Source organism: Watersipora subatra, chromosome 1 (genome assembly GCF_963576615.1).
Source record: "Watersipora subatra chromosome 1, tzWatSuba1.1, whole genome shotgun sequence".
Lineage (NCBI taxonomy): Eukaryota > Metazoa > Bryozoa > Gymnolaemata > Cheilostomatida > Watersiporidae > Watersipora > Watersipora subatra.
In genome coordinates this window covers 41,387,835-41,402,790 of record NC_088708.1, presented here as the reverse complement: position 1 = coordinate 41,402,790, position 14,956 = coordinate 41,387,835, and the positions used below count along the sequence as shown (strand labels likewise).

Sequence of the window (14,956 nt, the reverse complement as noted above, 5' to 3'; positions counted from 1 at the left end):
TTAATGCAGTATTATATTTGTTGGGTGATGTACTGTATAGCATATACCTAGTTAACGTTAACCTACCTGCTATGGTTGGATTTTCTTGAATTCCTTCAAAATCTAGAATATATTCTACTTGGTTAATAATGATCAATACTTCTAAAGTTGGATAATTCGAATACACACGGCTAGCTTGTAGTATTTAGTACTTAGTATTTAGATGTGGCTGTTTCATCATGCCACTAGTATTCGGGTTTGAATGTGCCAGCGGCAAACAGTTTCTGCCACTCGTGTCCACAAGGGTATTCCCAGTTTTTCAAAGCCTTCTCGGTCATCTCAGTGCTATACCCTGGTACCTACAAAAGTTGTGGTTTGTAAAAGTTATGAGTTTATACTTTATCTGTATGTTCGTTTAAATGGCATTACTAGTCAGATCAAAATAAACTCAACTACGACTATGCTTAGAAAGGTAAGACACACACGTGCACGCTCTAAATTCTCAAGATGTAGATGTGATCATTTTAGGCAGTTCATGGGTATCTTTTAAACAGTCATTTTTGTAGAGGCACATAGCATTATGTACGTGGGAAAAATATAATTTAATAGAAACTTGCAAGTTAAGGCTTTTAAAAGATGAAAGTTTTTTGCTGGAGGTAAGTGTCATTTTTGGGTACCACAAGAATGTGTTGATATTAAATTTATTCGAAACGTGGCTCATCATGCTTTAAGATATGTGTACATGGAGTCCTTGAGTAAACTATATACGATTGGTTTGTTATGTGTGTATAGTATAGAACAGCCAGAATGCTACAAAGTTGTAGAAAATAACTCAGGGATTTTATAGTAGGATGCCCTTGGGTTACCTAACTTTATTTTAAACTTCCTAAAACCAAGTCACTCCAGTTAGCTCGCTACCTAAGGAATTTTGCTTTCGACAGTTGACTATAAAGCTTATATAATGCAACCTCAAATAATAAATGGGAACTTACAGTCGGAAGTTGGTAATGGCCGTCTTTGACTACTACTGGGTCGACAAAGTGTTCATGGAGGTGATCGGCAAACTCTGTAAATCTGCAGAAATAACATTTTTATATTGTAGGATTAATAATTGTCGCACATTCGTTAATTATAAAAGCTACATTTTACAAAAACTGGTTGTTCATCAAATTCTCGGTGGATAGTTAGTAACATTAATTGTAAGAATAGCAGTATGCTAAGTGAATATCATAGATAATATAAAGCCAAAAGCATCGGCAAATATATTTTCATCATTAGTATGTACATTTTTAAGCTCTATCACGAGCTATCTGAGAATTTAAGCAATATAACCCGCCTAACCCAGAATTCATATGAAATTTATATAAATCGTAATTTATGAGCCATAATATATATAAAACCAGTTTAGAATATAATCTTGCTATATCAAAAGCACAGAATGTAGATAATCATTTCATAATGACCTATTCAAAGATGCTACAGACACAACTGTGTCCATGCTGTGATTAAGCCCACCCACATATTTGGAACACCGACTAATGCTATGGTATATCATAGAAGTAGCACAGGTGCTTATTGTCAATTCTTCCAGAATGTGTACCAGAATTAGCACATTCTGGTACACATTCTGGCCCTTCTACATGTAAATACTATATACATGTAGCTTGTACATGTACCAGGGCCAAAGCTCAACTGGTTTCCCATTCTAGCTCTATAAATTTGAAAATGATTATTAAAGATATGAAAAAATTATTGAACAAGGCCTGTTGCTGTTTTTGCTGTAGAAAGGGTAAAACTATAAAGCTGCTCTACATCTACGCAAACACTGCTACAGTTTAACCATCTTTGGCTGCTTGAATAGAGAAGTAGTTTACCTGTTGTCCATAGACTTAGTGATGGAGCAGTAATAGAACATGGAAAGGTGCATAACCATCTCACAGAGTCCAACTCCCCCTGCATGAGGGCACACAGGAACTGCAACCAAGCAACACACTAACCACAGTGTTGGTGAAAGCTAACAGTCATAAGTACCCACATATACTTTCTGTACTCAGCTCACTATCAGCCCAGCCTAGTTGTAGGTAATACGACGCTCAGGGAAAATCAAGTCTTCTCTAAATGACCATTTGGTGGTGAAAAGTTTTATGTACATGTATTAGAAGCTATTTGAAGGTTTATATTTGACACAATTTATATTTTTATGATGGGCTGGAGACAACTCAGAACTTCCCAATCTATTTTTTAACATTCATAAGAAGCTATTTTTAAAAGTGTTGATTTGAACAAGTTCAGCAAACAAATGTAAAATACTACTCTTCTCTTGCAAAGAGTTGTCTGCTTTTGGCAAAAAGTTTCAACGACAGAAAAATATATTTTTATTTTATAGATACTTATGAACTGTTTTGTGATGTATTCATCCTCCATTCATTAAACAGATTCTTGAATTTGCTAACAAAAACACTTACTGAACTTTTGGTAAGTGGGTCATGAATGTTTAGACCTAATATCAACACATGGTGAACAGGTTGGTTTTTTTAATGTAAACACAACAACAATTTGGTAAGAGTTGCACAACATTCTTGTGTTCTTCCAAGTTAAGATTTCAAGTCCCAAAAAAACCTCTGTTGGTGACAGAATTGGTCTCCGCTACTGAACATGTCTTCAGTCGTCAAGGTTCTCTTGCCACTAAACTCAAACATGTCCAGCCAAGATTACAGAGCTATTACTAGTACGTACATGTACTTGGCAGTATTAAAGTCTGTGATTTGGGAGTTATTCTCTCTCACTTACTATTAAGTTTCTCTGCCATAAGCATGACTGCTATGTTTTCATTCACACCACCAAGACGACAGCTGTCAATTTGACAGAACTGCATGCCTCCAGCTTTGAGGAACTGTTTAAACATGACTCTATTCTGGCACATCTCACCCGTGGCCACCCCAATACCATAGGGTTTCAGTTGCTAAAGCAAGAGGGTAGCATAAAATCAGCAACGAGTGAATAACAGCAAATATACTGAGTACATGCCTAGTAGTACATGGCTAGTAGTACATGCCTAGTAGTACATAGCTAGTAGTACATGGCTAGTAGTACTTGGCTAACAGTCCATGGCTGTTAGTACATGGCTAGTAGTACTTGGCTAGTAGTACATAGCTAGTAGTACATGGCTAGTAGTACATGGCTAGTAGTACATGCCTAGTAGTACATGGCTAGTAGTACATGGTTAGTAGTACATGGCTAGTAGTATATAGCTAGTAGTACATGGCTAGTAGTACATGGCTAGTAGAACATAGTCAGTAGTACATGGCTAGTAGAACATGGCTAGTAGAACATGGCTAGTAGAACATGGCTAGTAGTATATAGCTAGTAGTACATGGCTGTTAGTACATGGCTAGTAGTACATGGCTAATAGAACATGGCTAGTAGTACATGGCTAGTAGTATACAGCTAGTAGTACATGGCTAGTAGTACATGGTTAGTAGTACATGGCTAGTAGTATATAGCTAGTAGTACATGGCTAGTAGAACATAGTCAGTAGTACATGGCTAGTAGAACATGGCTAGTAGAACATGGCTAGTAGAACATGGCTAGTAGTATATAGCTAGTAGTACATGGCTGTTAGTACATGGCTAGTAGTACATGGCTAGTAGTACATGCCTAGTAGTACATGGCTAGTAGTACATGGTTAGTAGTACATGGCTAGTAGTATATAGCTAGTAGTACATGGCTAGTAGTACATGGCTAGTAGAACATAGTCAGTAGTACATGGCTAGTAGAACATGGCTAGTAGAACATGGCTAGTAGAACATGGCTAGTAGTATATAGCTAGTAGTACATGGCTGTTAGTACATGGCTAGTAGTACATGGCTAGTAGAACATGGCTAGTAGTACATGGCTAGTAGTATTCAGCTAGTAGTACATGGCTAGTAGTACATGGTTAGTAGTACATGGCTAGTAGTATATAGCTAGTAGTACATGGCTAGTAGAACATAGTCAGTAGTACATGGCTAGTAGAACATGGCTAGTAGAACATGGCTAGTAGAACATGGCTAGTAGAACATGGCTAGTAGTATATAGCTAGTAGTACATGGCTGTTAGTACATGGCTAGTAGTACATGGCTAGTAGAACATGGCTAGTAGTACATGGCTAGTAGTATACAGCTAGTAGTACATGGCTAGTAGTACATGGTTAGTAGTACATGGCTAATAGTATATAGCTAGTAGTACATGGCTAGTAGTACATGGCTAGTAGAACATAGTCAGTAGTACATGGCTAGTAGAACATGGCTAGTAGAACATGGCTAGTAGTATATAGCTAGTAGTACATGGCTGTTAGTACATGGCTAGTAGTACATGGCTAGTAGTACATGGCTAGTAGTACATGGCTAGTAGTACATGGCTGGTAGTACATGGCTAGTAATATATAGCTAGTAGTCAAACTGAAATTGCAGAGTGTTTTTTATTTGTTGTCTGCCATCGCTCATATAGACTTTGTAGAAACCATTTATTTTGTCTTTTTTCATGTTAAACTTGCCGCAGAGTTGATAATTACTTCATAATATATAATAAGCTCGTAATATATGACTTATGGCTAAGAGCATTGGTCTGAGTCATGCTCATAAATAAAAAATAATCTATAGCAAGTCTATCTACTTTGTCTATAGCATACTTAGAGCATTAAGAATGTTTAATAGGAGAGCTTTTTTAATTCTATTTGCTAACATATTTGGTTCTAGACAACATTTTCATCAACAATAGATTAAATATAATTATTTTTGTAGAAGCTATCATATCACACTGCAAGCCATGACACCTCCCAGGCTATGAATTTCTTGACAAGTATAAACAGCTAATTGGCTGTTACCTGCTTTGAACAGTGTTCAAAATAAACATTGGGACTTTTTGTTTATAGGCATATATATGTGGTGCTAGTACTGACATTGTTTTAACCTTAACAAAATAATACAGTTTTAATATATATTTTTTACTATGCTGTAATGGTAACTTTCTTTAATTTCTAAAAGACCACATCTCTATTCTGAATTTTATTTATGCATCAGAAATAAAGGTCATAGCTTCATCGTTGTTAATTGTCAAAGAACAGGAGAGACAATATTCACTTTACTGTTTGTTACTAACAGCTACTGTTGATTCATGACTCATAAGTGAGTGAGTTGTAACACTCCGTTTATATTATTAAATGTTTCTGCTGTAATGACACCCATGCAAAGATATAGATAATAATACTTATTCCTTATGGCTTAGTGAATGCGCAGTACAAAATTGAATATATCCTAACCTCAGCAATATATGCGTGTCCGAGTATATCATCTGGACTGGTTGGCTCTTCAATCCAAAGTGGCTTCACTTCAGCGAGCTGCTTCATCCATTCGACGGCTTCTTGCACTTCCCAAACTTGATTACAATCTGTCATCTTTGACACATATAATAATAGCAATAATAATAAAAAGGCACTCAACAACCATATAGAGAATTCATAAAATGTGTGAAATAGTGTATTCATTATAAGCTATTCACCTATATTCATGAAATAACTAGTTAATGTTGTTGTTCATGAAAACTGTGGTAAGGTAAGTTTGCCTTGTTTAACCAGCCTACGTAGTAAGTCTGACAACTGACAAAATAAAAATAGCAAAACTGCCCTAATTAAAAAATCATTTATAGGTACTGTAATGCTTTTTCCCTTATAGTGATATGGCGACATGTGCATAGTTAAGTATAAAAGAAGTATGAATAAATGAAAGCCTTATTTTAACTAGGTCGCTTGTAAGGATTAAATTAACTAGGTCAAAGAAAAAAATTATTTCAAGTCATCCTAGCTGGCTTTTATATTAAAAATGTACTTGACTCTTTTTTGTCTGATTTTGGCTTTATATAACTTTGAAATAAATCACTTAATATATCCTTTTTTCTGTACTTATCTAACATTTGTTTGTTTTATTATAGTCGGTACAAACAGTTTTTTGCCGTATAACTTTGTTATCTATTTTGTATTTTTCATGGCATCTTTAACAAAATGAATTTGAAGCAGGTATGATTCAATACAATGCTACCACCTCAAATTTGTCATATAAATTATTGGCTTGGTACACAGCCGCAGATGACATAGGTAAAGGTATATTTATATATACATACAAAAAAACTAGACTCAATACTACATAATATTTTTGCAGCTCATATTACTAGTAGCATCCAGAAAGACAACTTTACATTCAAGAAACTTTTTAATTGTCTGAAGGAAGCAGAATCTTGAGAAAGTATATTCAGGTTTTCATACCAGTAGTCTGTCATCTCCAATTTCCTCTCTGATTATCTTACAGCGCCTCAGGTCTTCACTAACACTCTTGCCAACCTTCACCTTGAACCTGGTGAATCCTTTGCTGAGGGCCCCTTGACATAGCTATAAGAGACTCACCTAGTCAACTGATGATGAAACTAAGAAACAGCAGGTTGAAGTGGGTGCCAGGACAAAGAAGTCTTTAAAAGCACACTTTATACATTCTGTTATCAGGAGTGAAGGATATATTAGACGAGGTTAGATTAGTTTTGCTTAGATCAAGTTAAATTAGGTCAAGTTAGATTAGGTTACTAGGATAGATTATATTAGAATGTAGGTTAAGTTAGATTAGATTAGGTTACTAGGATAGATTATATTAGAATGTAGGTTAAGTTAGATTAGATTAGGTTATTAGGATAAATTAGATCAGAATGGATTAAAATAGATTAGACTTAAGTATCTAGATACTTGTAGTACTTATATCTCTAACACTCTATATATTCTCATTAAAATTTAAAAATCAGATAAAAGAATCAACAGACCTTTCAATTCATTAAATGTTTTTAAAAATTTAACCTGTTGAACCAATAGAAGTTGGTAATTAATATCAACTTACATTAATAAGTAAAATATATTCTTGTTGTTTGGTAAGTACCAGGTAGTAAACAAGTCTAAGTAAAAAAAGCTGAGCTGAAAATGCACCACGATTTATCCAGAAATAAGCTGTGATTTTTACGCATTATTATAAATCGATATCATAGCTATGTTTACACTAGTTAATTAAGCATTAATAAAAACACTGGTTTTTGTAGAGGTTCATGTATAAGTTTTTCATTTTCGGTACTTTCTAGCATTCCCTATGAGGAAAAACGATTTCAGCAAAAAATCAAAGCAAAACTACAAATCGCAAACTCAAGACCTTCCCTAGATAATGCTAAAGGTACACTTTGTTCCATGCTACGATAGCCAGTGATCAGTCAGGTAGACTCAAGTGATTTAGTTTATAATTCATTATTTATTCTCCAAATTACAGAGATTTAGAGGTGCTCATATTATATTTTTACTAATACCCATGGCAGTCTCATGCACAGCCAGAGATTATAATGAGTAATCAGAATATTCATAATTAATCATGAAGTAGCGAGGCGGCAAAGTAGGTAAGTGGTTAGAGTGTGAGGAGACTGTAAATTGGAACACCCAAGCTAAATTCCTGAATGAAGCGATTTATTTTTGACAGGCTGACACGGACAGATGGACTGACGGACTGACGGACTGACGAACAGACGGACAGATGGACTGACGGACAGATGGACTGACGGACAGATAGACTGACGGACAGACGGACAGATGGACTGACGAACAGACGGACAGATGGACTGACGGACAGATGGACTGACGGACAGACAGACAGATGGACTGACACTACTCATATTGTAGTAAAGATTACTTCAGGTGCTCTAAGGTAAAGTCTATCACAGACCTCTCTGATTTTATCATCCGAGTAGCCCAACCATCCAGCTGATGTTATATATACAGGATACCCTTTGGTCTTTAGGTCTTCTATCCTCCTCTCCTTCAATGATTGTCGCTCCTTCAGCATTTCTGTCAACACAAAATAAAAACATTTATTCTACCATCTTTGCTAATTTTCATCACATAGCCGACATGCAGAGGGTGCTATCAACTTATCTGTTTTATCTTGTGTAGCATAGAGTGTACTCTCTTATTCAAATGCTATGCATTATCTGTGACCCCGATAAACCTAATGTGTGTATAGGTTTTTATTGGCGTTACTAATCATCAACCAAGTGATGTTTTTCATTACATGCAAAAATGAAAATGAAAAGAAATAAATCAGGAATTATTGAGTGAGTTGAACAAAAGTGTTTTAGAGGTTTTTGATTTAATAATATTGCGGAGGAGTTGAGATTGTGAATTGTAGGTTGTAGTAAGAGAAAGTTCATAGACTGAAACTTATGGTATGATGGTGGATAGTATGTCGGTATGTTGAAAACGATGTTTGTCCTATGCGTGTGGAAGGATAAATACAAATATTCTGGGCCTAATAATAGTTGAAGTTCAGCTATTTTATTGAGAATTATACAAGTGAGTAGTATAAATATACATGCAATAGGAGAAAACCTACAAGCAGCTCGAATGACTGATAGTTTCTACCAAGTATAATAAATCGGAAGCTTTGATTAATGGCACCCAAACTATTTCTCGTTATATGTTGTACACCAATCTGATTCATTTTTATTGCACCCAACATCTAACTGCCAAAATTAAAACTCGCAATAATCCCCTTACCTATAGCTTCTTCCTTTGTTAACATGTCAGACATGTACCTCCAGTCAATGGTGCTGACAAGCTTCTCAGGGCTCTAAAGTGCAAAGGTCACAGTGAGCTGGTTCAGCGGAAAAGTGAGACAACTGGTTGACCAGCTTATAAACAATGTATTCAATTGTATCTCCCAAAGTTCTTTGGGAGTACAATTATTTATTAAATTATAGAAATTATAAATTAATAGGCTCAAGATAATAGCGTTAGGATTTATTTACTCCTTATTGACAGGAAGGGGGACGTGTGTTTTATTATTATACGTCATTCCTTGCAATGACAACAACATTATTCTTTTAAAAAAGTAACGGCATTGAATAATTACCATGTAAACCAATATAAAGCAAAGTAACACATAATTTAAGGATGTCAAGAACTGACCAATCAAGAATATTTGAGAAAATGTAATATATAAGCAAATAAATTCATCAACTTCTTAGATAGAGCAAAAATTTAATGGTAAAACCACATTGAAACTTACATTATTAGACTTTTCTATAATTTAATGTCTGTAAAATCCAATAATTTAGTACAGATATGGTAGATTGCTACAAACAGAGCCATCAACTCACCATATAAGTATATTTAACTTAGTGAACACAAACTCAGGAAACCATCGAGTGGAATAGCCTAAAGAAATTGATTGAAATAATGCAGAAGGTACAAGGCTGAGCACCCCTAACACTGAGAGTATTCTGAGAACTTTCAAGCCAATTTGAAAAGCATGAAAAGCATTAAACTGCTAGCGGTGCGAAAGTTACACCCACGAGAACAAAGAACAAGCCACACATTTGCAAGGCTCAACAGCTGTCCATTATACACTGACAAGTTGAATAGGTATATAATGATAGTAATGTTAATATGAGCGATAATATAAATAATGATAATAATTATAGCAATAGTGCTACTCCTACTTACTATAATGATAACTAGCTAAATTCCTGGTGTTGCGTGGATAATAAAACAACTACTCAATGAATTTGAGTAACCTATGTGTTAAGCCAGTAAAGGTAAGCTTACCTTTATTAAAACAATTACTCTGTCTGCAGATGGTTTAATAACCGTTACAAGGTACAAGGACTACAAGGACCACAGGAGCTCCACAGACCACAAGAACCACAAGGACTTCAGAGGCTACAGAAACCACAGAGACTTCAGAGATCACAGGGACCACAGAGACTCCAAAAACTACAAAGTCTTCAGGGACTCCAGAAAGAGACTGCAGGGACTACAGGGACCCCAGTAACTACAAGAACAGCAAAGACTCCTAGGCTACAGGGACCACAGGAGCTCCAGAGATTACAGAGACCACAGGGACTCCGGCAACTAAAAGGATCACTGGAACTCCAGAGACAACAAGGACCACAGAGACTCCAGAACCTACAGAGACTCCAAAGACTACAGGGACTCCAGAGACTACAGAGACTACAGAGATTATAGAGACTCCAGAGACTATAGGGACCAAAAGGACTCCAGAGACTACAGGAACTACAGGGGTCACAGGATGAAGGAAATGAACAAGAGACTTACATGCGTCTAGCTATTACCTGAGTGACTGAATTGGATTGTATCACATTAACCAGAGACATTTGAGTAAATCCAGCAACTGCCGTACTGGGATCAGCAAACATTATAAAGAAAGTACAAAATTCTAGCGCCTCTGGTTGGATAACACCGTAATTACTAGAGCAAGCTGTTTGATCTGTATGATGATAATAGCAATATAAAATAATACCTATATATAATAATAAGAAAAATAATAACAATATTATGGATAAATAAGTTTGCAGAAAAGTAGCAAATACAAGTTACTAATAGTAAAAGGCAACATCAATGTTTTAAACTAGACTGTCCTTGCGAGATCTTTGCATATATACGCACAGTTTTACACTAAAACTCTTGTATTAGCCGTCTCATTCCTCTCTGATCTATTTTCTCGGTACGATGGCAAGCCTCATACATGTAATTACAGTGATCAACATAGAGCTGCTATCAGTCAAACCCGGACACATAAGATTCTCTGCTAAATATTTACTACTTTGCCCTCCTGTGATGATGAACCCTGGACATGACTAAATACCGTTATCAGTGGGTGGTAAATCGGTCAATATAACATGTTACTGACACTGAGTTGCTTGATTAAGGATAAATAATGTCAATATTTAAGTTGGTATGAAGAAGCTGGTAAGAATGCATTAGGAGTACTTTAATTGTCTCACATCCTAAAAGCATCTCAAACTTTGGTAAAAAGTCTCTGCGAGTAAAGTATTTTAGCTGTAAAGATCTCTCCAATTTCTAAAATAACTCACCATGTCAGCAAGTAGCTGCCAGAGAGGTTTGCCTTCAATCTTAGCCCAAAGATCCCAGTAGGCATTGATGAGTGCACCTGTAGCCAGATGCATCACTCCTTTCTCCGGTCCGAGCTATAAGCATTCAATAATTATTATCAGGGCTCATTGTAATTTCGGCAATTCATTAAGCTATCAAGGCAGATTCGTCAGACCACCTTGCTTGAAAAGACCACCTTGCTTGAAAAAATGTTCTTAATTCGGTGTGAGCCCAAATGAGACATCAGAGGTTATCAACACATTCATGCTTTTGGCCTGAGCTGACCTGCTTAGAATATGAGTAATTTGGGATAACAGTTTAAAAAATGAAGCAATAATGGCACTGGAAAGTTATGGTTCAGGTGAGACACTGCTTAGTTGACAATTCAATTCTAATTTGCGTGTAATTATAATATGCATACTATTTTCCGTTATTTGTAATATTCTGTGTAAGCAATTCCTCAATGATCAAGTATAATGTATGCTTAGCTTGCTGCAAACAGAGGCTCTGCATGATTTTAAGAACATGTGACTCCGTCATCTTGGCTGGACGCTTGAGTCCAATAGTAAGGAAACCTCAACAACTAGAGATATGTCCTGTTGCAGAGAAAAATTTAAGGTTAGATGTCATTCGTGTCACCACCAGTGGTCATTTTTGGGAATTGAACCACAACCTGTTGTTAGCAGATCAAGCGGTCTAAACCACTGGGCCACGATTGCTCTCTCATCTAGTTAGCAGGAATAACACCAAATTGCATAATATTGCTCAAAGCAAATGTCTTATCATTTCGGTGGAGTTGCTACAACAATATTGCCTTTCATAGATCTGTATAAGCTCATCTAACTGGAGCTGTGGGCTAATGAGATTTTGGCTTAAAAAAGAAAAAGCGGGGTTTTGCTCGTTTAAAATTTCGGTTTGAAAAAGGAGAAGCTCAAAAGGTATTTGGGGGATACTTGTACAAGATTACTTGCCCATCTCATTTGACTGTCACTCGTTATTTTTCTCCAAAAGTCTCCAAACTCTCCAAATATCTGCTGAAGTGACCAGTCTAAATGCTTCACTACTCGCAGGAGACCGTTAATGGCTGCGACAACTGAAACAAGCGCAATAGACAGTGTCATCTGGCTGATAACAGCTCGGCTCCATCCTGTTCGCCGTACAGGAGCTCCTTATCAACCATGTCAACTCATGTGAAGTTATGTATACTCAACACGTCACCAACCATCTGGATCAAAGTGTTCAAAGCAAGAATTTTATATAATCAAACATGAAGCTTTTGCACCAACTACTAGTATGAACACTCAGTTGCTTTGAATATGGAAACAGCAGCCATCAGAAGTCATAGTTGCTACATGTTATGCCAAAGCTGAGTGGATCCGTTCATCCATATTGCACAACTGACAAGGTTGTACTGAAGTATTGCCGGCAGTTCCATATTCATAACATACAGTTCTCACCAGAGACCTTAGAGTTTGCCATTTTACACCCACCAACAACAATAAAATATGTCATGCATGCAAGATCTTCTCCGTATTTTTCATGTATGTCTCTTTACCCCAATGGACTACATTTTTAGCTTAAATATTGCTAATATTATATTTAAATAAGTGGCTTGGAGTTTTAAGAAGTTCTGTAAATATCTCTTTTAAAAATTGTGTCAAATTTTGATTTTGCTTGAAAAATTGTTTGCTATCTTTAAATTTCTTTAATTTACCTATTCACAAACGTGAATGTGACTACAGTAACTGAAGGATCAAACGTGAATGTGACTACACTAACTGAAGGATCAAACGTGAATGTGACTACACTAACTGAAGGATCAAACGTGAATGTGACTACAGTAACTGAAGGATCAAACGTGAATGTGACTACACTAACTGAAGGATCAAACGTGAATGTGACTACACTAACTGAAGGATCAAACGTGAATGTGACTACAGTAACTGAAGGATCAAACGTAAATGTGACTACACTAACTGAAGGATCAAACGTGAATGTGACTACACTAACTGAAGGATCAAACGTGAATGTGACTACAGTAACTGAAGGATCAAACGTAAATGTGACTACAGTAACTGAAGGATCAAACGTGAATGTGACTACACTAACTGAAGGATCAAACGTGAATGTGACTACACTAACTGAAGGATCAAACGTGAATGTGACTACACTAACTGAAGGATCAAACGTGAATGTGACTACAGTAACTGAAGGATCAAACGTGAATGTGACTACAGTAACTGAAGGATCAAACGTGAATGTGACTACAGTAACTGAAGGATCATGCTAGCCGAATACATAGCTCTGGTTGAAAGATACAAAAGATAAAATGAAACCTTTAGGCAGATGGGAGGAAACAAAAGTATTGGTTTAAACGCTTTTATATCCTTTCTAGGCACTACTCCATTTATATGCAGAGCACTCTTATCTTTTAACAAATATTTCACAAAATAGCTTCATATGAGGCTGTAAAATGTTCCGCTAATGTTCAATTTACTCAATAAAATAGAGTAAAAGTCTGTTAGTACTGAAAGAGTGAATAAATAGATTTGACCTATGTTAGTTCCATTGCCACAGGTGAATGTCAGTCCATGACCGGATAACTTGAGATCTTCGGTGTGGATGATAACATAGGCACAGGAATAATCTGGATCTGTGTGCTACAATATATTTAATAGACCCATAGTTTCTTCCTAAATAGACCGTCAAAATATATTACGGTAAGCATTATAATCAGAGTGAGTAATTTTGCTCATTGATTTTGAAGTTACATGTACATGTATTTGCCATGTTGTTAAATGATTACAATACAGTCTGATGTCTGTCATTCAGGTATATGACTACAACATAGTCTGAAGTCTGCCATGCAGGTATATAACTTCAACAAAGTCTGAACTTTTATAGAAAACGCAAATACTTGGTAGAAAATGATGCGGAGAGATGTAGACCCTATTGAGATAGAGACACAAACACTGTATGATCTTTACATGACTGTTACAGATTTTCAGCCCATTTCAACTCACATGATATGAACAAATGGCGAATGACCTCTAATAGATAATTATTTTAAAAATATCATTGCTAGCAGTTTTACCAATAGTCCACCTAATATTCGTTCTCTTAGCAGAGAAAGGTATTTTAAGCACCATTTGTCAAAACATTTATTTGATTTTATTGGCTAACTGTTGCCCTTTTTCTTTTAATTTTTTTGTTTCTTGTATAGAATTTGGAAAACATTTTTGTTTGAAATGAAGTTATCGCTAATAAAGCAATATATGATCAAGGTCTCATCTTCGCTTCACTAATAACTGAATACATAGGAACACACAAGTATTTATAATATTTTTATACATATTTATATATATAAATTTTTATTGTATATAATATATAATGTAACATGGCGCCAGCTGCCTTACATGTACGAGCAAGGAGGGTTGGCAAGCTTTCGGTGAAGGCTTGTTGTACAACCTAATAATAATGTTTTAAATATGTTTTAACATAGATACCAGAGTACTAAAAACAATGCTAAACAAAGATTTTACCATTGCGTCTGAACCATGAGCTTCTAAAGATGTTGGAAATCGAATGTCCTTGACTGTAAACCCTGTGACCTTTGGAAAGGCCATCTTACTTGCACGTTACGGAGAGAATGAATGACTATTATAATAAATGATAAGAGTATTTGAACCCTTGATAAAAACTTAGAATTCTTATCAATTATTGGTTAGTCTTCTCGATGTTTAGCAGTCTTATTGGCTGATTTTAGTCAGCCTATTTCTGACAGTTTTTTGCAAAGTTTTTTTCATGCTAAGCTGAAAGTCATGATGGTTTAAAATAGGATGCTCAACAATTCACTTATTCTGGCTTTATGGAAACTAGTACTCTGGCAGTCTGGAGTACCGCGAGAGATCATCAGGTGTGTCAATAATCCACAGAGAATAAGTACATGCACGATAACCTTACAACATTTGGAGGTGAACTATGAGCGTCAAAGGTCCCATTGCGAGTTCA

General features: G+C 35.9%; 1 protein-coding gene across 1 annotated transcript; it reads right to left on the bottom strand.

The window, feature by feature from the left end:
• On the bottom strand, window positions 1-14,583 carry LOC137385259 (mitochondrial enolase superfamily member 1-like). The gene is made up of 12 exons (XM_068071695.1): window positions 14,488-14,583; window positions 13,500-13,605; window positions 11,917-12,038; window positions 10,927-11,040; window positions 8,588-8,660; window positions 7,758-7,879; window positions 6,278-6,400; window positions 5,279-5,413; window positions 2,770-2,941; window positions 1,854-1,953; window positions 972-1,053; window positions 1-338 (listed from the first exon to the last, which is right to left on the bottom strand). The coding sequence occupies exons 1-12, from the start codon at window positions 14,569-14,571 to the stop codon at window positions 225-227; spliced, it is 1,347 nt and encodes a 448-aa protein (XP_067927796.1). The 5' UTR covers window positions 14,572-14,583; the 3' UTR covers window positions 1-224.
• Between the last annotated feature and the right edge of the window lie 373 nt (window positions 14,584-14,956).

Bases quoted from the DNA above. Each gene is read 5' to 3' on its own strand.
- LOC137385259 (XM_068071695.1), bottom strand. From the start codon at position 14,571: ATGGCCTTTCCAAAGGTCACAGGGTTTACAGTCAAGGACATTCGATTT. The intron at 11,041-11,916 runs GCAAGTAATCTT...GAATGCTTATAG, and splicing joins GTGACAGTCAAATGAGATGG to CTCGGACCGGAGAAAGGAGT. The intron at 6,401-7,757 runs GTCTGTGATAGA...AGTCTCTTATAG, and splicing joins CGGATGATAAAATCAGAGAG to CTATGTCAAGGGGCCCTCAG.